Source organism: Amphiura filiformis, chromosome 6 (genome assembly GCF_039555335.1).
Source record: "Amphiura filiformis chromosome 6, Afil_fr2py, whole genome shotgun sequence".
Classification (NCBI taxonomy): Eukaryota; Metazoa; Echinodermata; class Ophiuroidea; order Amphilepidida; family Amphiuridae; genus Amphiura; species Amphiura filiformis.
The window spans coordinates 1,563,993-1,589,617 of record NC_092633.1 but is presented as its reverse complement, the minus strand read 5'-3'; the positions used below and the strand labels follow the sequence as shown (position 1 = coordinate 1,589,617).

At 35.7% G+C, this 25,625-nt stretch overlaps 1 protein-coding gene across 1 annotated transcript in view; it reads right to left on the bottom strand.

Annotated features, from left to right (window-relative positions):
* LOC140154123 (uncharacterized) overlaps positions 1 to 25,625 on the bottom strand; it is a 265,827-nt gene that overhangs the window by 69,847 nt on the left and 170,355 nt on the right. The window contains exon 2 of the mRNA XM_072176729.1: positions 12,269 to 12,307. Within this exon, the coding sequence (XP_072032830.1) occupies positions 12,269 to 12,307 (39 nt within the window). The remainder of the gene's footprint in view (positions 1 to 12,268; positions 12,308 to 25,625) is intronic.

Genomic DNA, 25,625 nt, shown 5'->3' with positions numbered 1-25,625 from the left:
TTAATACCAAATTTATATAAACATAAAAAATACAACAAACAACCAAACAAAAAACAAACATCCCACCCCTCAATTTGTCACATCATTGCATATCATTATTGTCATATACACTTCATACAACCAGTTTGAGTTATTCCGACATTTTGTGTGAACAAGGATCCATCAAGCACCGCACACCCAAACTACTCCTGACAATGGACGTCACCAATAACTAAACCATGAGGAATCAGCTGATCTCAAGTACTTTTCCTTATCTTTGCTCTCAGCAAATGAAAACAGAAAAAGTATTCTTGGTAGTCCCTGTAGCAAAAACTATATTATTTGATACCTCTTAGCTAAAAAGAAGATAAAATGAAAATCTAGAGTTTGATTTGGTCAGTCCTTTGAATCACAGATTGACATTGCTACAGTAACAGTCTGTGTTAGTTTTCTTATTGACATATTTTCTTGAACCAAGCATACACCAATTAAGATCTTTCAGAGTACATACAAATCGAGGGTTGTGAGCCAGAAAGCCTTAACTCACAAAGGATTCCTTTTGAGTCAAGGCTTCTGGTTCTCAACCCTCCAAATGTCATACATTTTATAAGGGACTAATGCCAAAAAAGTACAAGTGGATATATACTTAAGATGCACTTGGTATGTAAAGAGCAAAAGAATATTTCATCATTGGGCGGGAGAAACCTCATATGTGACATGATCTGGTCCATGGGGGCCAAAGGCGGAAAATTTGAAACTGAGATAAAGGTAAAAATATGGAGTAAAAAACAATAAAATACATAAGAAAATAGACATCAAAAAACTTCATAACTTTACAACCAAGTATGCTACACCTTTGGTGTTTTCAGTAAATGATAGCCTATTGTATGTATAATGTAATAATTATAGTAACTCAATTTAAAAAAATGCCTCCTTTGGCCCCCATGGACCAGATCATGTCACATATGTACTTTTTGCCCTTGAACATGGATGAAGCAAACCATTCAATATCAAGTCTACACCTACAAAGTTTACCCAAGAAATGCGATTAATTTAAGTGTAGATATCACAACATAATGACTTGATTCTGACAGAGGGCAATCTTACCATTCTTGTAACGGGAAACATTATTTTATTCTGCTGAACACTTTGTGAGTTGAGGGCAACATTATAACATTCATGTAATGCTCTATTAGAGATATTCATAACCTCATTTCAAGGTCAATGTGAGATACAAGGCAATTAGTTATTAGGCGAAGTGGAGGTATGGTACACTCTAAGAAATAGAGGTTCTATAAAGGTTCTTAAGTTGTTCTCTCAGGAGGTTCTAAAAAGAACCAAAATTGGTTCCACAACCATCGAAAATGACCCCAAAAATGTGATACATAACTGTTTTCGGTTCTTTAGAGAACCTTTACGGGTTCTCTAAAATTAAAGAACCTTTTTAGAGGTTCAAGAGCGACGGTTCTCCTTAGAGGACAAAAAGGTTCTATTTAGAACCTTTTTATTTCTTAGAGTGTACGGGAAATTATTGCGTGCGAAGTGTCATGCTGGGTAAATGCCGGACAGTATGACACTGTGCGCACAATAATTTTCCATACCATATACCGACGCTGAAAGAATTCATCATACCACTGAATATTTCAGTTTCCAAGAAGTTCCGATTGTTGATTAACAAAATAATGTTTTTTTCTCGAACATCTATAGAGGTAACCCATTCATGTAAAGAACAGTTCCAAATTCGCATATATGGGTATAATACGCTCGTGTATGAAAAATACACGCTCACTGACTAGATATAACACAAAAGTACACGCTTGCTGACTAGATATGAAAATATATCCAGTTGGCGGTGTTCTTTGATGTTCCCTTATTTGGTATGATAAAATTTCATCTTCATAATACAAAGAGGTAACCATTAAAGTCACATATAGGTTAATTATTTTCTTAAAATTCATTAGCTCAAGTTAAACTTACTGACTTGGAAAGCTTAGAAAAAAAGCCAATATCACTTGCACTTGTTGAAAATAAACAATTCCATCTTCATTTTAGAAGTATTAGGTTAAATGACTTGGAAAGTCTCACCAAGGTCAAATTGTAAATTGTGAAAATTTAAAATGCAATCCTATTTTGTTAATTCTACAAGAGGTTTAAGAATCAAAGAAGATTCCTTAAACTTCCCACAATGCATTTCTTCCATTTCAATTTTTTTGTACGGATTGCTATCTAGTGCAACATGGGTCGATAGTGACAAAAAGTACCTCGATGAACAGAGCACTTCTCAAACTTCTCAAACGAATGTTACCTGTACAAAGTAACAGGAATGTCATTTGCTGTAACAAGGTGATATGTTGCAAAGGATTCTGGGAAGGGTATGATATCTCCTCTGTTTAAGAATTTCCCAATCCATTGCATCATGTTTTATTTATTTTTAGTTATATCACAGCACTTTCCACTTCTATTTCCGAACTCCTGTACATAAAAAGTCCACCTTTTTGTAAAATGTTTGGTTTTAAATGTTACAATTTTGGGTGTATCCTTCATAAAACCAATTAACAGACGAGAACGGAATAAAGCTCATAAACTGCCATTGTCATCGATAACTTCTGTGCAGTTTTATGCCACTGAAAACCCCAATTTTGGTGCGAATTATTACTGTAATATAAAGACGCTGACATTAGCAAAAACTTGGAACAACTCAATGTACTTTTGATTACATTATCTACAAAGGCCCATCTTCTTCATTTTATTTTTTAATATACATAATTTACTTCATGGAGCATTACAGTCATGCTCTGAATACTGTGAGTACGGGCAGTAAATGCTAAATTTCTTGTGTTTTTGTGTGATGGTGGATGTCAGTGTCGGGAGTAGCACTACTTTCGGGCTCTGTTACTTTATTAGTATAGGCCTACTATCTAGAGAGGTGCTTGCGCTTGGTTGACCGCCTGACCTCGCCCTATGTGCTTGGCTGTAAGCGCGAGCTCGCTAAGTCTGCGAAGGCCACAAATTGTAGGCTATGTCGGGAGGTATAAACAAAGAATTTGATGTCTGGTAAATCTCTGCAAAAACAACAACCACCTTACATACTTCAGACATACTTGCATGTTTCATTCAGCTATCTCAATATTTTCATTTCACTACTTTGATTACATTACTCTCAAGTTGTATAAGGACTATTTTGAATGAACTTTAACCTTTTTAAAATATATATTTCTGCTTGGATGCAGGATAAATGTTTAAATAAATATTACAAACTTCGTCATTTTACACATAGTTGCGTGACTTATTCATGCTATCACAATATTTTCACACCACCGTTCATGATTTTGTATTTATTTTTTTATTCCTATTATTTGTATTTTAAACCAGTTGCTTTAGCGTTCAAGGGCACAAGGTGCATATTTGGTATGCGGGTTTTCATCAGAGAAGATTTATAACACTTCCCATAATGCATTTCTCCCATATCAATTTTCTGTACTGATTTGCTATCTAGTGCAACATGGGTCAATAGTGATGAAATGTACCTCAATCAACAGAGCTCATCCAGATCTTGCAAAATGTGTTCATTTCTTGACTAATGACCCACGTTTTATTATTAAGTCTATTCTTAAAATAAAAACAAAGAGAACCTGTACATTGTACAAAGTAATGGGAGTGTCAAGTGATAAAAATGAGGGGGATGTATCATGTTACAAAGGATTCTGGGAAGGGTAAAATATCTTCTTTGGGTTTCCATTATTAATTACCCGCCACTTAACACACACAAAGAAAATAAAAAGCGTGAACAGGTTTTCAAAGATGTCTAGGTTTACTTCCTAAAAGTTCACACGAAGGTTTGCGTAACTTATCTTTCAAAAGTTTCTTGACCCAAATGACCAAAACCAGGGTTTCCAAATCTGCCGATTTGGTAGCCCATGCAATTAAGCGACTTGAGAAATGGCTACCAAATTCTTGCAGCTTTTAGGCGACGTTGAAGCTTGAGTGGAAAACGTTAACTATAGCCTCTTTTCAGTAAATTTGGAGCATGGAGCATAGAAAACAATAAAATTGTCAGAACAAAACAATTTTAGACCAATTTAATCTAAAAATGCCCTCTGCAATTGATTTCTGTTATATTTTGGGCTGATTTTTGTCAATTTGTGCGACGTTTCAAACATCGTGCCCACTTTTGAAAATTGGTGGTGAGTGGCAACGCTGAACAAAACATGTTTCATAACACATTTCTAGTACAAAAGAATCACTGATTGTGACATTATCAAAGAAAACCACAATCATTTGAAGCGAAAATTTATGCAAAGTGCTAAATTTCTTTTCATTTTGTTGTTACCTAGAAATTTTAATACAGACTAAATTTTTTAAATCTTATATAATCTGGGTTTTTTAGGTCTAGCTATATATGCTGCGTTGGGTTTATGTGTGTATATGGGTTGTATATGTGGTGTAAGTTGGGGTGTGTTTGTGAAGACCAGCAAACGAGGACGTCCTCTTGTCAACCAAAGACACCGAGCAACTGTGCGTTCCCATCCGATAGTCCCTTTCCCCACCACTATATTTCAAACAATGTAAAAATGCATTACAAGATCGTTTGCCACTGTAAAGTCAGGTCTTGGTTGGATTGTAAAAAGTCAAGTGGGTCCACGGTTTGGGTCTAACTTCAGGTATGCAAGGTCCTCAGTTAGATAGATAAAGAAGTTGAAGGTTTTTGTTTAAAGGTCTTTACAAAATTTTTACTATTATTTCCGAGGCCATTCACATTGCACTAAAAATAAAATATACCATTTTCTGGGACATTTTTCTCCTTCGAAGACTGTTGTCCTTTGAAGTATACCGTACTATGTTTACATATATTTAAGGCGTTTTTATCATAAACACATAAATGACCAGGTACCTATTCTTCCGAGAAAGACTGTTCAACACTTGCAATCCCATCAGGTTTTGAGGACAGACACACACAAAATGCCATGTGCCATGCATGGATGTAGTGTGTGTCCTTGAAAGTATAGAAATGTATTGGCTGAGGTGGGGTGTGTACCCGGGGTGTGTATGTAGGGGTGCGTGCGCCTGTGTGTTAATGGCCTCCAGGCCTCGAAAGGCCACAATGTACTGAAGAATGCTTTAAAATTGTCCGGTACCAAGGCCAAGTCTGAGGGCAATGGAGGCCATGGCCTTGGTGGCCTCCTTGAATTTCAAGGTTTGATGGGCTGGCTCCAGGCCTTGAAAGGCCACTATGTACTGAAGAATGCTGTAAAATTGAGGGATACCAAGGCCAAATCTGAGGCAATGGAGGCCATGGCCTTGGTGACCTCCTTGAATTTCAAGGTTAGGTGAAGAATGCTTAAAAAAATTGGGGGGGGGGACCTGAAGGGCAAGTCTAAAGGCAACGGAGGCGGCCATGGCCTTAATGTGGCCTCCTTGAATTTGAAGGTTGCATGGGCTCATAAATACAAAACCCAAGTTCTGCGATGGGAAAATTTCAGTTTGCACTCCGTATAACAGATTACAATGAGCTACATTTTATCCTATAACAACATTAGAACACATTCATAATAATTATTCTGTTGCCCAATACAATGAAAACATATCAACCTTGATCAGACATTTTCATCCTTTATATACCACCACATTCAGTTCATTGTTTCCCCTTTCCATGACTTTCTCATGTTATATTAGAAATTATGCATAATTTGATTGCCTTTCTAAAAAAAGGATCTAAGAAAGTTGAGCTTTCTTTCGATAACATGATCAAATTGGACACATGACATACTGTGCAATGCATAATGGCAGTAAGTCATTCACACAAATTACGCACAATTTCTATTGTTCAAAACTACCATATTGTATGATTTTAACCACAAAACATGTGCCTGCCTCATCTGTATAGTATCAACTGGATTACACAATAGAACAAATCATTTAATTGTACAACATTCAAATAATTTGACTTTCATTTCCTTCTCCGTCACCCAGCCACGCCTAATTTGATGATGGTATTAATGAGACCCCTGCACTTTTTACATCTATATGCCTCATCTTTTAATGCATCATCACACCAAGTTCCTCATCATAAAATGTCAGTCAAACTTCCTTAAAAAATCAGTCCGTAAAATACTCACTGACAAATGACAATGAAAGCCACGTCTTTTTTATCTTTCATAATCTGGTGCTACTTTGAAAGCTGATTGAACGTCGTTATTCTATTCTTTCATTAATCAACCCTGCCAGCAAGGTCATTGTATCGTTGCCTTGTTCCTATTTTTCGTTGGTGAAAGTGATCATGATCGAGCTAGCTGCTTTTGGGGGATTTTGGTCACATATACAATATACATTTTAGTCTAAAGCCAGAAGTCCTCTGCGTTGCAGATTTTCCACGAAAATAGCGGAATTCGGTAAGAAATGGGGAAAAATCAGTTTTGCTAAAAAAAGAGAAAAAAAAGAACTAAAAAAAGGTTAAAAAGGCAAATTAAGAAGAGAGTCTCTTACGTAGGGACATACTAAACAATTATCAATGTTGAAATTCAATGGTGTCATTGAACATAGACTAAGAAGAATGACTACAGTAAGCACAAATGTAAGCAAACCATAGGCTTACAATTTTTTTGTATAAATTTTGTTTAATGCAAAATTTACAAAGTGGAGAAAAGCGATATTTGACATTTTGTAAAGTAGAAAATTTTGGGCTTTACATTCTATTGATAATTATCTCATTTGATGTATATGCTGGTATCACTGGAGATCATCTTCTCTCATCAAATAAGCCAATTTGTGATTCAACTTTGTTAGTCCACCAGAGTTTCGCATAACTGGTGCTCAGTGAGGAGTCTGTAACCAAGTTTGGCTTTGTTGTTGTTGTTAACATTGTTGTTGTTAAGTTGCCCCTCGAATTGCTGTTGATAATTTACTGGCAATTTATTGAGCACAACTTGCTTGTGCACATTAAGCACAGAATTCCTTTCTGGACAAACAGATATGAGTCTTCTGGAGCATATGAATCAAGATTTAAGACTATCACTATCACATGCCGCCTATAAAATTGTAGTTCAAGTTCATAGGCCTGGAACAGTGTTGTAGTCAAGACCTCTATGTCCGAGACCGAGACCGAGACCAAGACCTGCCCGTCCGAGATCGAGACCGAGACCAAACCTTCCGAGACAAAGACCACCCCTTCCGAGACCGAGACCTCTAAGTTCCGAGACCAAGACCGAGACCCGAGACCTTGGTTTAATCCCCTGGGATACTCAAGTTTGGTTTGGGTAGGGGTGTGCCGATGAGAATTTAAAAGGGAACCCATCATTGTACCAACTGTTCAAGAAATTTGGACCTGCAGTTAACACTTTTGTCTTAATTTTTGCAATTTTTTCTCCAAATTTTAGGAAAATTTCAAAAATGTTGGCGATAGTGGAGGCAAAATTAGGCTAGTGTGTGAAGGGCTGGAAACAACAGTGCGCGAAGCGTGCAAAATTGAGCAATTTTACCATATTTGGGCCAAAAACACACTTGTTTTTCGTGCTGAAAAGAAGATGCACACTGCACAGGGCAACTATTTGTTCATCTATTTTGCTTTTGTGGAGAATGTTCCCCTTGCAAAAGTTAAGTGGAATCCTCACTTCCACCAACTGCCCACCTATGTTTAATCATGAACTGAAATTGGAAGCTCACATCCGAACAAGCTCACTTATGATTCATTCATAACTTTTTATAACCTTATAAAATGATTTCTGTATCTTTATTCTTAACAATTTCGTCAACATTCATTGAAATTTAGGGTAAGGAATAAATAATGAACAAAAACAGAAAATCATATCTTTTTCTTCAGGTCTCGACAGGTCTCGAACAAAAAAAATGTTCGAGACCGAGACACTACAAAAAAGGTCTCGAGATGGTCTCGAGACCGAGACCTGGTCTCGAGACCTACAACACTGGCCTGGAATATGTTTAATTTATGTAGTATAAACAAAAACATAGCAGTTTGGTGGTTGTATTCCCCATTCTATGGGCCACTAGGATACAAAGTTTTTCCTCCTGAATGCAAACTGCTGGATGCAATGTAATGAATAACTTGGAATAACAATGTTTAGTATTGGATGATGGGCCTCAATGTGAGTTAGAAAACACTGTGTTATAATCAGACCACATTTTAAACAAAATAATCAGTGGCGGCGCCAGAATTTTTTTCGGGGTGGGGCATAATCAACAAATTGACGCAAAAAGTGAACATTTTCGTAATTGTGGGGTTTTACTGGAGGGCAATGGGGGCAAGAGTTCTGACTTGGGGACATTTTCCCCCCATGCCCTCCGTGGTACCGCACTGAAAATAATACTTGTGTCTAAGTGGTTGATGCTCCATTACAGTATATGTGTACATCCATATCAAAACGATGCACTTGTCGGCTGCTACATGTGTCTCATTTCACATAATTGCTAGGAATAAATACCAGACTCATATCAAGTGTAGGTCACTTCAAATCATCCAAAAGTCAAATTGTATAAGGAATGATATCTGTATTCTTAAACCATGTGACTTGTGATGATTTGAAGTGACCTTCACTTCGGAGATGAGTCTGGTATTTATTCCTAGCTATTATGTGAAATGAGACACATGTAGCAGCCGACAAGTGCATCGTTTTGATATGGATGTACACATATAGCACTCAAGTAAGTCCCTTATGTGATACAACCCAATGTGAAGTTCCACTTCCTACCAAGGTTTACAAAACAGCAGACAGCAGCTATTGAGAACACATCTTTATAATAAAGCTAGTCGTCATATAAGTTCAATGTCTTTGCCACAGTCAAAAGATAGTGCACTTTTTACACACCAATCCTATAGACACTAATGAGCCATAAATGGCCTCATGTCCAATGCCAGAGTTCAATAATCATCACTTAACAACCCTAGCTCTAAATTTGACCTTGAGTATCTGAGGATGAGTTTTTGTACCCATATAATCAAAGGTCATTACATGAATGTATTTACATAATAGGGTTCAAAGAACTGTGCCAGGTGGATGATCATGTTTGATATCCTGAGCCAGACCGCTTCATATACAAGCTTATACATGTGTGAAAACGTGAGGTTCACTGGCTGGCTGCATAACGTTATTGTAACAGTGTTCGATGAACTTCATTATTGTCACTGTCATAATATTTGTTCTCGCAACATATATTCACTGAAAATTGGATTCAAATTGTGGCTATTCCATTTGGGCTGTTCTAGTTAAAATCTATACACCCTCAAATTGCACACACAGAAGGAGTCAATTTCAAACGGAGGCACCCAATTTGGGTAACACCATTTTGATACTCCCTGTGTGGAAGATTAAGGTTGTGTCTTCCATAGGGGGTGTATGGATTTCAACTGGAATAGCCCAATGCATTCAAACTGCTTTCTACCAGCTGGGCTGGGAGTAGTAATAGTAGGTTGACATTCATTGTAATGCAAGCACCTATGTGTCGAAGAACTTTGTGGAAAATACGACATTAACATTTATCATTAGCTATTATCATATACTGGTACCACACATTTACTGTTATTTTGCTCGTTTACTTCCAGGAAAGAAAAGCAATTATTCTCTGTCTGTTAAACTTGACACTCACATTGTTCGTTCACATTGTCATTTGTACGTTTGCTTCATTTTTGAATAAACTAAAGCAACACTAAACATGTGTAATCATTATTAGATTTACTGTTAAAAGTGTGATTGACCCACTCAAAAAACACCCTGAATAGCTAGTAAAATCTAACATTTTACATTGTGTGAGTAACAATGGTCCATACAATGTGGGTTTTTTTAGGGGGGAGGGGGGTAATACAAGTAGCGGTTCTTGCAAATAATTTGAATCTAATCTGCAAATAATGTGGCATAATAGTTAATACAACTTATCATGCACTATCATCAGGTATGGGGGTACTTATGTTTGGTATGGCTAGGGGTGTGCCGCTGAGAATTTGAAAGTGGACCCATATTTATACCATTTTTCAAGAAATTTGGACAATAGACAGCCTAATTTAACACAAATTGTCTTAGTTTTTACAACTTTTTCACCAAATTTAGGGGAAATTTCACAAATTTCAGCAACAGTGAGAAAACCAAAAGATTTCTACACGCTCCTATTTGCAAACCTGTTTAAGTTACCCAAATTTATTCAAATGATAAAGAATGTAAACAATTTGCAAGAAAATTTCACTGACTGGGAAGAAAAACCCTGAAATTTCTGTGCGCTCCTGGCTCCTGATGAAGCCTCCCACCCAAACACCTGACAATGTCAAGAGCACGGTAATACTGCCATCACACTTATCAATCACAGTTTGGCATTCATTATCACAGCCAAGCAAATGATGCTGCAGAGTTATGGAGCAAAATATCTAAGACATTATCAATGACACTACTAACCAATGCCAATCCATGGGTATTTCATGGCACACATTGCTTGCATATAAAATGGACTCCTGATGATTATTTATTTTTTAAGAGTTGTCTATGTGTACTTTAGATTCTGACTTTATTATGATTTAACTCTGTTAAAAAGATCATTTGAATGTGTAATTCCAGATATATGTGTTGCTGAACTAATGCTTAAACACCCATAGATCTTTATCCAGGGCCCGGTCACAGGTGTTGGCCCTGATCATTTGTTCGTATATCCGCCATTTTGGATTTTTGCCATTTTGTGCATTTTGAAACCAAAGACCAATTTTTTCTTCATTTTTTAAAGTCCCCAATTAATCTGTATGCAATTACCTATCATGTGAGACATGTTAATGGCTTGGCTTCGATTTAGTTTTCTTCTTCTGACAATTTTCACTTTACGGCCGCCATCTTGGATTTTGAGCTGAATTTTCATAAATTTTCAAGTTTTCCCGGATTTTTATACCGAGGGCGAATTTTTTCTTCAAATTTTGAAGTCGCCAAGTAATCCTTGTACAATTATCTTTCATATAGTACATGCAAATTGGTTGGCTTCGACTTAGTTATCTTTTTTTGAACTTTTTTGAACAAGTGATCGAGAGGTCTATGTACATCAACCCCTGTGCGGTTTGCGGCAGGCCTTGAATTAAGCGGGCGCGGGGAGCAAATTTGCTCTCGTAAAGCCACCAATTGCTCCTGGTCCTTATAAAATTCACATGAACCAGGAGCAATTTTCTAAAACAAATTGCTCCTGGTTCCAGTTTTGCACTTGATGCAGTAGTACTGCTATTGTATATGCAGAAAAGGATTACTTTTGAAAATTGCTCCTGTTTCTTCAGAAATTGCTCCTGGTTCTGGTAAAATCCCTGTGAACCAGGAGCAATGTTCATAATCAAATTGCTCCTGGTTCCAGTCTGCTTATTTCAAGGCGTAAGTACGACCAAGTTTTGTGAACCGGGCCCTGGGCCGTACATCTTATTTTGTCTTGAATCCAGCCGGTTATACCGGTAGTTCTAAAGAGTTACCTGCCCAGTTACAAAATTATTCGCCTAAAATTTAAATAAATCCATTTTCCACTCCCGGTTAGACTCACCGCTAGGGATAAGGACATGTTGGAATTTTTGCCTGACTACAAATTTACCTGTTACCAGGACTTGTTATACTAGTAACCTGTTATCGCTATGCAGGCAGGTGTTAGGGTTCAGCCCTGTATGGATTCATAATAATCCCTAGACTTTACTTCTCTATTCTGATGCTCTGACAAAGTTACAATGTTGACTTCATTTTAGGCAATGTTTTAGATCCTTCACAAATTCAAGTGATAATAACACATTCTTCCAAAATACACTTTAAAACACATTTTTACAAATATTTTTGTTTTAAGAAATGGGGGGTAAAATTGGTCAATTACTCAGAGACAAATGTCCACCAAAAATTGAACGTGAGCAGCAGCTGAGATATGCTATTTTTTTGGCTTGATCATAATTTATAAAGATATTATTGCTTTTCAAACATTTTTACATACATAATGAGGTTTGACTTCTCAGATACACTACTGAATATTCATGAGGTGTCATCTTGTGTCATGTCAATCTTTCATTTGATTGACTTTACCTTCAAAGTATTTTTTCCAGTTGTATATCCACTTTTCCCACATATTTGAAAGTCTATACCTATCAGAGTAACTGATATGCCACTTGGCATCACTCAAAAAGTCAGAAACTTGTGGAAAAAACCAGAAATGGCATAAAAAAAGAAGGAACTGACACAGGTAAAAGGAAAAGTGGCATCTTTTTACATTTTCCCCTTAATAATGTTGGAGAATAAGAATACATATAGAGAAAAAGAAATGTTTATAAGCAAAAATTTTGTCAACTTACGATTATCGCTTCCTTGTCTGTAATTACTGCTGATAATATCTGTAAAAGATAAAGATTAAAAAATACATGAAAATCATAAAAGAAATATTTGAATGCTATTGCTAGAGAAAAATAGGACATTAAATAAGTTTTTAATCACTAATTTTATGAGTGGGTTTATTTGTATGCTAGATTTGTAAAAGATTTCTCTCCAAACCGCAATGACAACTATTGATGATGATGATGATGATGAGATGACGATGATGTTATCACCAAATGATAATGATGATGATAATGATAACAAACAACAACAACAACAACAACAACAACAACAACAACAACAACAACAACAACAACAACAACAACAACAACAACAACAACAACAACATAAGAATCAAATGTTCACTTTTGTCCAACATTTTATTCTCATGACAACAAAAATTAACTCTCTCCACGTAAGTGTTGACTGCAGACGACAAGTTTCAATTTTTTTTTTCAAATTCAAAAATTTGTAATTTTACATTTTTATGACCATATTTGGAATCAGCATGAAAAATGCATTAAAATGAGTACAGATAAGCCTAGTATTATTTCAGAGGCTCAAGAGATAGCTCTCGATATTTTAAGAAAATATTTCAAAACTTGCGACTTTTTATGTTGAAAGCTATCCGGCTATCCGCTAGCACGAAGAGCATTAACTTATAAAACTCTGGCTGCACTGCAGAGTGGTCAATTTCAAGAAGCATCATCACAACCACATCAAAGATAACCACTCCTTTCATTAACAGTAACAATATTTGGACAGAAACAAAACTATAAACTATATAAAAATTCAATTTACTGCTTAGATTTTTTAAAAATCAAGTCAACCAAGATTTTGCAAGCAGGCAAGGAAGAGCTCTAATGGGCTCTCTGGAAGATTCAGGATATATCTTCCACAGGAGGAGTATGTTTTTCAAATGGACTTGGCTAGAGTTAATCATTTTGAAACCCCTACTCCCTCTGAATATGGCTTTACCAATATCTTCCCCAACTGGAGTGAGTATTTCAAATGGAAGTTACACAAGTGTCTACTACATTTGAAACACATACCCCCTCTGTGGAAGATATGTCCAACATCTTGGGAATGTGGACTTTAAATAGAACAGCCCAATGGTTTACTTTCGGTTGTGCTGCTGCTGATCAAAGTAAAACATGCTCCTATTTACTCCGTATCTTCACTCTGCCTGTGCCTCATCTAAAATGGATTAAATTTCTCATCAAGTTCATCAACCTTGTCTTGCCCTGTTTTTCTCGTCTCTTTTTTTCCCCTTTCCCCGTCTTATTTCTCTCTTCGGCAAGCCTCCCTCAAGATATTAGTCGGCATCCTCAAAATTAAGTATCGTCAAAACCGACTAAAAAGAAAAACAGATTTGTTTCTACGGAAGAAAATAATCTTGTATTTTACATCAATTTTATATATAACTTGTGTGATGAAAAAGTTGTTTTTTTGTTGTAAGTATACACCGTTACATAATTTGTTGAATTTTAATTGACAGAAAACAAGTGAATGTCATGGAATGAAGAAAAACGATGACAACTAATGCCGTGCTAAATTTGGTGTATTTCCAACTCAACATACATATAATTTATGAACATGGCATGTAATTTATCAGTATGATAAAATGAAATGAATATAATTAGCTGTCTACTTGCTTGAAGCCATGGTGAAAAGAAAAAAATGGAGTTAACATAGAAACAGAAGCAAGCAGTGATGCATTCTTGATTCTTATTATAGCAAGTATTCTGCTTGATTTGGTTTTCTTGTGATATGACTATAACTAATTAGTGATCGTCTAAGTAAAGGCTGCTTGTATAAGCTCCGACAAAATATACCGACATGAATGTTGCTCTGGTGAGAGAGATACTCAAGTAAAAGACAAAATGGATGTCAGCTCTCAGTGGTCAGCTCTCTCTCTGTCCCTGGCCAGACAGTGCAGGACATAATCCAATTTAATACGGATTGAGGGAAATGAACTTTAATCAGCAATGGCAAAGCCTGTTCGTTCAATGGATAGTCATTAATACAGTGGACACATGGCGCTATTCCAGTTGAAATCCATACACCCCTTATGAAAGACATAACCATAATCATCCAAATAGTGAATTTCAAATGGAAAACAAATTAAGTTCGCTAATCCGAAGGTTCTCTAGTCCAAATATAGAATTAGGGTTAGTGATAGGGTTAGGGTTATGGTTTAGGGTTTGGGTTAGGGTTATTGAGCCTTATTCAATATGTGGACTAGAGAACCTTATTTATTATTCGGACTTGTGAATCCTCGGACTAGAAAACCCGATATTCGGACTAGAGAACCCGATATTCGGACTAGAGAACCCGATATTCGGACTAGCGAACCTTTTTCATTATTAGGACTAGCGAATGGTAAATTATGTGTTCGGACTAAGGAGCCTTCGGACTTAAGGGAGCCTTCAGACTAGAGAGTTGTTGCCACTCCACTTGAAATCTACATCCCAATGTGTGGGAGATTAAGGTCATGTCTTCCACAAGGGGTGTATGCATTTCAGCTGGAATAGCCCATACCAAGTCTCTTAAGAATCCAGGTAATATTAACAGAATCAAAATTTAAATTTAAACTTTCAATCATGTTTCTATATTTTTTGTTGTTACCAATTTAAAAAAAAAAAAAAAAGATGATTTAATTTGAGATTTTTAAAAACACAAGTAGACAGTTCAGTGCTCTTAGTGTAGTGTAGTGTAGTGTGTAACAACTTTTGTGGTCTCACAGATCCTAATTTAAGAGGCAGTTCTGAAAATAATGCAATCAATATTTGGTATTTTCTAAAATAGAACTAACAGAATGCTATATAAGTGCATGGCCAATAAAAGCTGGAGTACAAATACAGAGAAATTGTCATTTTGTTTGTGTGAATCATGAAAACTAATGTAACATGTAACACTTAAGGGGTGGGGTATGAACGTTTGGGCAGTATTTATTGTGGACAATTAGAGCACATCCAACATATCAAATTGCATTCTGAATACGAAGAATATCCTTCTGATATCAAATAATTTTGATTTTTTTTTTTTTTTTTTGTAATACACATTTTATGGCAAATGATTAAAAATTGATATTTTTGATATTTAACAGTACTCGAAGTAAACGTTCTAAATCTGATGATTTATACTTAAAGTGTATGTAGGTGGGATGAAAAGCCGACGATCAATTGAAACTTTTGACCTTTCATTATTGAAGATATGGATTTTTTTCCCAAAACACCAAAAAATTAGGTCTTTTGGGAAAAAATCCATATCTTCAATATGAAAGGTCAAAATTTTCAATTGATCGTCAGCTTTTCCTCCCAGCTACATACACTTTAAGAATATATCATTAGATTTATAAAATTTACTTCGAGGACTGTTATATATCAAAAATGTGAAAATATAAATTTTAATAATTTGTTATAAAATTTGTATTATATCATGAATTTCAAAAAATGAAAATTATTTGATATCAGAAAGACATTCTTCGTAATCAGAATGCAATTCGACATGTCTGCTGTGCTCTCATGTCCCACAAAAATACTGTCGAAACGCTCAAAACGCTCATTCCAGATCCCTTAAAAACCCATAAATAGATAAGTTTTGCATCATTTTCTGAGAATTTGATGAGATATGATAGAAAACACTAAAAAGGTGAACTAAAAAATGCATCAAACCCTGCTCATTTCCATGCCTGTTGTAGGGAGAAAACCTGATTTTTTATTATAATAAATTTCACTTAATCCCGAGATATGTATGGCTTCCCTTTAAAACGGAATATTAAGCCTTCACCTGCACCCTAAATTGCTCTATTTCTTACAATAAGACAAACTATTTGTTCACAAAATTACGCTCTTTCTACTTAATACGGGAGGTTTTTTTTCCTATTCGCTTACGTTGTTTTGCTAGCGTACTTAAGTGATATCATTGAAACCCCCTTCAGCCCTTGTCATCCAGAATGCCTTCATCGTGTTCAGCAAGCAGGGCCTCGGGACCTTTATGCATGTTTGTCTTCTAAACCCATCAATTTGGCTTCATATCTGATAAACAAACTGACTACATTTCGCTACTAGTTGAGATGACAGAATCGTGCCTCTTCAATGAGAAATTATTGTTGGCAGGTCGAGTTCTACTCTGCTGTCCTTCTGGCTTGAATAACCCATGCGAGTTTTCTAACGTTTACACAGTTTGATAGTATATAGCATGACGCGTAAATCTATGAAAAATTTATGAAATTTAAGCGCTGTGTGTGTGTGAAGGTGAATTCCAGAGTGTGCCGCTTACTCGCTTGTCATTCTTGTCAAATAGACATTAATATCAAAGAAATATTATTTTGTTAGATTGACCTTATGTGCTGTTGACCTTTTGACATGTGTTGCCCTTTGTCCCGAGTAATTTTTGCATTATTTTTGCAATTTGGATTGAGAGAGATACTTAGAAACACTTTCGAACATTACAAGCTATTTTTGCGAGGCATTAATATAGACTGTAGATCCCCACATCTCTATTCATAACTCCTCGCCCCTTCCTCCTGATCTGAATTTGACTCTTTGACTCCTTGTCCCCTCCTCCTGATCTGAATTTGACTCTTTGACTCCTTGTCCCCTCCTCCTGATCTGAATTGACTCTTTGACTCCTTGCCCCCTCCTCCTGATCTGAATTTGACTCTTTGACTCCTCGTCCCTTCTTCCTGATCTGAATTGACTCTTTGACTCCTTGCCCCCTCCTCCTGATCTGAATTTGACTCTTTGACTCCTCTTCCCCTCCTCCTGATCTGAATTGACTATATGACTTTGACCATCATGCTTTTCTATCACTCACTCTCTCTAAGATTTTTGACTCCCAACCCCTCTCCCACAAATCTATAATCTAAGTTATGTGTATGATCCATTGTTGGAGACTGCATGCATCAAGGCTAACTGAAATAATCGCTACCAGAAGTATCATAACTTCCCACCAGTCATCAGTTGTTGGATCATCCAGCTTGAATTTTTTTCACACTTTGCCAATTTTGAACTGTTTTGCTTGTTTTTTGATTCACGATTCTTAAGTTTTCTTACATTGACCTTAACACTAAAGGAATATATTTGCACAGTGTTATTCTTGCAGTAGCAGCTTGGAACGCGAAAAACATGAAAATAAATGTAGCACAAATCCACTTTTACAGCGGTGGTACACTAACAAAACTGTCAGTGAACAAACAGTTTAAAGCTTGGTTTTAACAGATTAAACACTTTTTATTGAAACCAATATCTCATAACACAGGCACTTCTCAATGATCATTTCCCCACCACATGTTCATAGTAGTACCTCTTCTTAAATCGCCCTCATTTTCAATATTGTTATTGTCTTCAAAGCTGACAAGCAAATATTTTAGTACTGAATTTCTACCCATATCTAATGCCAATCTACTATTTGTTATGAAGCCTTTGCTTCATTTCATGTCAGATATAATGTGTCAGCTTGCCAATATCTATATATCAGTGTGAATTCTACATTAAGAGAAGAGGCCAAGGAAAACCAAATTTTATATTGGCATAACCTGACCTATCGTAATTCTTGGGGTATTCCTTCATGTAATTTTACACAAAATTATGGTAAGGGTTAGGATTTGGGTTAGGGTTAGGATTTGGGTTAGGGTTAGACTCAGGGGCGTAGCAAGAGCCTCGGGGGCCCATGGACAAGAAACAGTGCGGGCCCTTTTTTGTGCGCTTCGCGTATATCATACTAGCCCTTCACATAGCAGAATTTCCCTTCATTTTGGGCTAAAATGGTCTAAAATTAAAAACTTATTTTGTGCGCAAATGTCCTAGTAAGATCGGAACAATATATGCTCATCTCCCTCTAATTTGCAATGCTTCTGCCCCCAATTTGTAAACCAAACTTTGCCTCTTACTGCACGTGCCTTATGCCACATAAGTTTGGGGCCTCCAAATTTTGGCCTGGTCCAGGTAAATTTGCCCCTGCCTTTTAGCATCTCCTTAACCAGCGCTTATTTTATTTTCTCTTTTGCTTGGGGCCCCTGAACCCTCGGGCCCATGGACTTCGTTCACCCTGTCCTCCCCGCTTGCTACGCCCCTGGTTAGGCTTAGGGCTCAGGCTAGGATAAGCTTACACAAAATAATTACATGAAGGATCTACTAATTTTGGCATAATTTTTACACAAAATTTGGGTTAGGGATATGGTTAGGATTTGGGTTAGGGTTAGGATTAGGCTTAGGGTTCAGGTTAGGATTAGCTTACACAAAATAATTACATGAAGGATCTTAATTTTGGGTTATTCTTTCGTGTAATTTTACACAAAATTAGGGTTAGGATTCAGGTTAGGGATAGGGTTAGGATTTGGGTTAAGGTTAGGATTAGGCCTAAGGTTCAGGTTAGGATTAGCTTACACAAAATAATTACACGAAGGATCTACCAATTTATGGCAGGAAAACAAATATTGGGAGCTGGGGGGGGGACCACCCAAAATTTCAAAATGATTGCCAGAAAATGCAACCAAAATCACATTGTTGGGTTTTTTATTGAAAGAAATGTGTTTAAAAAATTCTCCCAACCTACCTACCCTCCTTTTTCAGCTCATTCTTGCCAGTATAACAATTCTTTAAGGAATGAGTTTTATGTAATGGTTTTTTACAGCTACATGGAATTAGCACATTAAAATTAAAATATTTAAACAATTCTCCCAACCTACCTACCCTCTTTTTTCAGCTCATTCATGTCAGTATAACAATTTTTGAAGGCCTGTGTTGTATGTAATTGTTTTTTACAACAGGAAACATGGAATTAGCACATTAAAATTAACATATTTAACAAATTCTCCCAACCTACCTACCCTGATTTTTCTACCCATTATGCCGGTAACAATTTTATGACTTTTATGTTGTTTTTGAAAAAGGGCATTGGCATCATTCAAAAGATATCCTACCCTTCCCATAATCCTTTGCAACATGATACATCACCTCATTCCATCAATGACACTCCTATTACTCTGTACTGCTTCCCTTTGTTTTCATTTTGATAATAAACTGGCTAAACATGAGTCAATAATCAAGAAAAATACATTTTGCAAGATCAGGATGCAATGTGCTCTGTTCATTGCGGTACATTTCGTCACTATTGACCCTTGTTGCACTAGATAGCAAAAATAATTGAAATGGGAGAAATGCAGTATGGGAAGTGTAAAATATTTTCTTTGATTGACATTTGAGAAAATGAAAAACTTTGATGGATTTAAAAAAAAAAAATTAAAAATGATGCATTATTATTTTAAACATATGTTGAAAACAATTTATGAATCTGTCTCCTTTTTTTCTCCCTTGAATTCCCTTTTACAGGGAATTTTTATTGCTTCCCGATTATGATGATGATGAATCTGACATGCATGTATTTGCACAAAATTCTATAAAATCTGAAGAGAATTAAAAAAAAAATTGTTTATTGCACTCTTTGTTCAATTACACTTATAAAATTTATGATTTATACGTTTTGGGAAATAGTGCTAGTCTCTTTTATTTTTTTTTTTTGAAATCTTGGCAAATATAATGCAGTAATTCTATAACATTATCATAATTATTTCTGCGCATCTTTATATTCGTTTTTTTTTCTTCATGCAGTTACCCAAAATCTGTGAAAATAAAGCTACCACGAATATTACAGCTTATACAGTAGATTGAATCAATAAACAAATAAGCATACTGCGTATGTTCTGTTATTCGCACTATACCTATTCATTCCTATAGAGGGCACCAATTCACCAAACTAAGCTAGTACATTTGCAGTACTTATATAATCCAATTTTGATTGTATTGAAACCGTTTTTCATTATTAATAGTTGCCATTGTTTGCGATTGATACTAAATCATAACATTTATCTCTGTTTTTGCAACCTCTGATAGAAATAAAGATAAGTTATGCTTTCGGTCATTATTTAGATCAAAACTGCACAATTTTATGCCCTGAAAAATTCCATTATCAACATGGATGCCGAAAGTAAGCCACGTCACCAAAAACAAAGTCGACAGAGTGCGCTATTCATGGGAAAACAACGATCAATGGGTCAGTCATCACGAAGGTAGTCTTATGTACTGATGTTTGTATGTTGTTAATTTTAAAATAACGAACAAAGCAGAAAACCGCAAATCTGAGGATTTTTTTGTCAATGTACCATTGTAATAATGTGGTTCATTGACCAAATGGACCCGTATAGATTCAATCAGTCAATGTTTATTTTAAGTGAAAATAATTTGCACACAAATACAATTACATCCCAATTATTTCTTTGTTGCACATTTTTCGCTTCGATTCCCCAATTCAGTCCAACCCCATCTGGAAAGAGTACTTTTTTGGTACCCCTCCCTCTCTCCTATATATAATTGCATGATGGTGCAAAACCTGGGGGGGGGTACTCAAGTTTGGTTTTGGTAGGGACGTGCCGCTGAGAATTTGAAAGTGGACCCATAAATATACCAAAAGTCTAAATTTTCGGCCAAATTTAACCCAAATTGTCTTAGTTTTTACAAATTTTCCCAAAATTTTGGGGAAATTTTGATAATATTAAGGAAAAATTGTGCTATTTTCCGAAAAAAATTTGAGAAAATTTTGAAAAAAGGACCCATTCATAAATTATACAAAAATAGGCTTTGAAAAAGGGGTCATTGATATACCATAAGGCTGAAAATGCTACCCATATTTGCGGCACGTCCCCGTATGGTCATTTGTACTGAGTACCCCCGGGGCAAAACTGAACATGCAATACCCACATACCGCTCGCTGCCTGCAAAAAAAATTATGTTTTGGTTAATGATGATGTGGATTAATGATCTGGTAGCAGCCGTACTTTTCTCTATTATGCCAACGCTTATGCTTCATCGAGCATGAATACGGACATTGTTACCATATTGGTGACCTAAAGCAACCCCGACATCGTCAAGGTCAATTATCATGTGCTTTATTTCGCTTTAGTTTATTGAACTGTTTTAATCAGTTTTCAATAATTTCATTATTAATGAGTAGCTGTGCTCGTCATTATCTAAGTAGCTCTCTAAGTTAATTAAATTCAGTTCTGAAGATGATAATAATGCTTTTGAACGTTCATAAAAAAACAAGAACCTTTAGTTTGTATTGAAATTATCTCTTACAATACATAATGTCCTAAACATTAATGCTAATCTATTGTATGTTTAACTATTTCCACGAGGGTAGACGACACATTTCAATTTTTTTTTTAATAATGCAAAAATGTCAGAATTGTAAATTTTCATGACCATATTTAAAATCAGCTTGAAAAATGCATTACAATGAGTACAAAAAAGCCTAGTATTGGTTCAGTGGTTCTTAAGATATCTCTTGATATTTTGAGAAAATATCTCAAAACTTGTGACTTTTTAGGTTAAAGCCTATAATGGCTAGCGTGACACAGTATTGAGACATCATTTACCGTACTATTTCTTGTTCCAAAAGCCTGTTCTCAGGTTTAAATAAAATTGAGAGATGCTCAGAATTTACAGTCTTAAACTCATACTGAAACATTTTCACTAATTTAAGGGGTGGGGTATGAACGTTTGGACAGTATTTATTGTGGGACATTAGAGCACATCAGACATATCGAATTGTATTCTGAATACGAAGAATGTCCTTCTGATATCAAATAATTTTGATTTTTGAAATTAGCAATGTAATACACATTTTATGGCAAATGATTAAAAATTGATATTTTGATATTTAACAGTACTCAAGTAAACTTGAAAAGGTGGGATGAAAAGCCGATGATCAATTGAAAATTTTGACCTTTCGTATTGAAGATATGGATTTTTTTTCAAAAACACCAAAAAAATTAGGTCTTTTTTAGAGCTTTCAGAAACTGAAAACCCCATGTTGATATGACTTTTCTTTGGGAAGTTACACCAATTTATCAATCGCTGAAAACAATATAAAACAAAGGGATTTTAACACTTTCTTTGCCAATATCTCAAAATCAATATTAGCGACATCCGACTCATTTCCCTTGATCAGATCACATATGTCATTAAATTTATAAAATTTACTTCGAGGACTGTTATATATCAAAAATGTGAAAAATACCAACTTTTAATAATTTGTCATAAAATTTGTATTATATCGTGAATTTCAAAAAATGAAAATTATTTGATATCAGAAAGACATTCTTCGTATTCAGAATGCAATTCGATATGTCTGATGTGCTCTCATGCCCCACAAAAAATACTGTCAAAACGCTCATTCCAGATCCCTTAAAGTGTTTCTCTTCCAAAAATGCTTCTAAAACATAATTTTAGCCACAATTCTGTAAAACATTTTTGCCTGATCATCTTGTTTCCCTTTAAGACACTGTTGAAACTTGGTTTAATACCATTCATTAAATATTCTTACACGATGCTTCTACCTGTAAAGTACCCCAAGTGTTTCAAATTTTAACACAGAAAAGCAGTAGCATGATCGACAGGAATTAAATATAATAAACAGAATATTTCACCATGCAGATTCACCATGGCAAATAGTAAAGGGGCCAAGTAGAAAAGTGACACCGCTTCAAGTCCGAAAATGCTAATTCTGAACACTTTAGGTCCTAAAATGGCACTTAATTTTAAGTCCAAATATGGCACTTTACATTTGGGATTGTGCACATGGGGGAGGGGGAAGCAGCACAGCAAATGAAAGTAATGATAAAAAGGACAGACAATGGTGTCGAATATATGATGCAGATGACTTTGCATACAATTAATGAATTTAATTAAAATTGAAATTAAAATTAGAATTGAAACTTCACAAAACAAAACAAAAAAACGTGTCAAATGCATTTTCATTTAAACTGTCGATCTTCAATGTAAATAACCTGTGCACAAATGTTCTAGTGGTGATGTGTTGTCATCTTCTATGCAATTGCAGGATTGCAACTCAACTAAATCAATGTGGACCAATTCACACCGTTTTGAAACCAGATTAATTAGAACCAATAAATGTCACCGTACACCATGAATGACCCGTAAAGTCAGCTTTTATAATTTTAGTGTTTAGAAAATATATATCATGATAAGCTTGAAAATGGTATATCATTTGACTTCAAATGATATCCAGAAGTGGGGTTATGGATTGTTGAACTCTACTCCTTCAAAAATATGGTACCTTTTTCGGTTCTATAATGTGTCTCTTTTTCCACATTGCTGGTAATAAATATCAAACAGTCATAATTGGCGGTCATTTCAAATCATCCACAAGTCAACGAGATCAGGAATGTCCTCTCATTGTTAATTGTTGGTTATACATACCTAGACAAAATACAATGCTTTGTAACCCACCACTTGAACAGGATTTAGCCAAAGCAAACAAAGACTAGAGCTAGAAGCTTATTATCCTCTTCAGCAATAGGATTATTGATTGGTTTAAAAGGTGTTTGACTGGTGCTATTTCAAAATGAGATACCATGTCGCACTACATTGAGGTACCTTATGAATACGACCTTCATGCACATTTTACACTGTAACTCAGAAAACAATTTGCCAACTTTACGGCTCATTCGTGGTGTACGGTCTCAAATAATCTATCCACAAGAAAAAATAATGGAAGCTGATTACAATCCAATTTAGGTCGCATATTTGCATCCTACATTAACCCCATGAGAACTACCTGCCGATTGGTCAAAAAGAAGTTTTCATTATCAATTGGACCAATCAGCAACATTGTTAGAATAATTACACCACACAAAAAATTGGGACGAATTATCTGCAAAGCTCCATTCTGATTGGTGATTAAAATGAAGATATCATGTAATTGACCAATCACAGGCAATGTTAGATCGGCAGGTAGTGCTCAGGGGGTTAAAACAAACCGCATTATGTTATGTGCAACACATTAACATCGGCTTGTAAAATCCAAATCCGGTACAGATCTGGAACAAAACGTGTCACACGGACAGCCAGCCTCAATGAAACAGTTTCATAATGTTATTATAACAAACAAGCAGCCATGGTCATTAACCTCACCTAGCATTCATAGCTAAATCAATTTTTGATTCAATTCCTTTGACTGTGCTACAATATTTCTTCACCGCTGTATCCTACGCCCAACCATTATTACCAACACTAACAGAGACGCATCAGCAAACCAAAATTTCATTTAAATAGCAGAAATATCTAGGTGAATTGAATATCCTGCCTATTTATCTAAATCACCAACTTGACAGCCTTTGGGCTGTTTTATCTATTTCCATTCTCTGCGTGTATAGAGTTTAATTTGCAATTTTCTGCCCCATTTTTTTGTTAAAGCAATGCATTCAACATTAAGAGAAATCTTTCTTCAGTTATTTTTTGCTCAAAAGAAATACCTAGATTCATTCTTTGTTATCAAATCTCCGGTCAGACCATCAGACGTCGTTCTTTTATTGTTATCTTGGTTACTACAAACATGTCACAAGCTATTTAAGCATGATATCTGGACAAAAATATATAAATGGAATTGCATAACAGAAATTATGGGAATTGGGTGAATTGATTTTTTTTTACAGTTATATATATATTTAATTTCATTGTATCATTTTGCATTGTTCTTGTGTATTTCTCTGTTCTTCCTCTTCTTCAAGTTACTCCAATCTGTGTCTCTTCTCTTGCGCAGTGGCAGGGGGGCATGGGGGAAGTGAATTTCAGGGGAGGCAAAATCAACAAATTTGCACAAAATTTTTCTAAAAGTGGAAATTTTCATAATTTTGGAATTTACTGGGGGACACATCTGACTGGGGGTAAATTTAAATGTAGTAACATAATAAAGACTTCTATCGTATTTCATCAAATAAACGCCCCCGGGGGCGTTACAGTTTCCCAAGGGAGGGGGGGGGCGTTTATTCAAGGTCAATTTTAGAACAATAATTCCCATTAAAATCATTAGGTAAACTTAAAACTCACGCTAAAATGACGAACTATGAACTAGAAACACTGACTTCTGGTTCACTTCTGGGTTTCCAATCCAGATTTTCGCCAATTATTGACGCTATTATCGACCATGTGGGAACTTGGTAAGCTTACTACACAAGATAGCATGGAAATATTGGCATTTTTGAAACATCTTGGTTGAAAAAAGTGGTGGGGGCGTTTATTTGAGAGGGGTGACTATTTGACGAAATATGGTATGTCAATTATGTTACACTGTCATAACATAATTAGTGCAACTCATACCCACATTGTAGCTTTTTGAAGGTCACACAATTAAGAGAGAGCTTAACTTTACCAAGTTTCAACTATAACTAAAGTAGCTGCTATAATAGTCGGCTTAGGCATGCAAATCCAGTCTAATGCAAACCCTGACTCTAATCCTAAAACTGACCCTAAC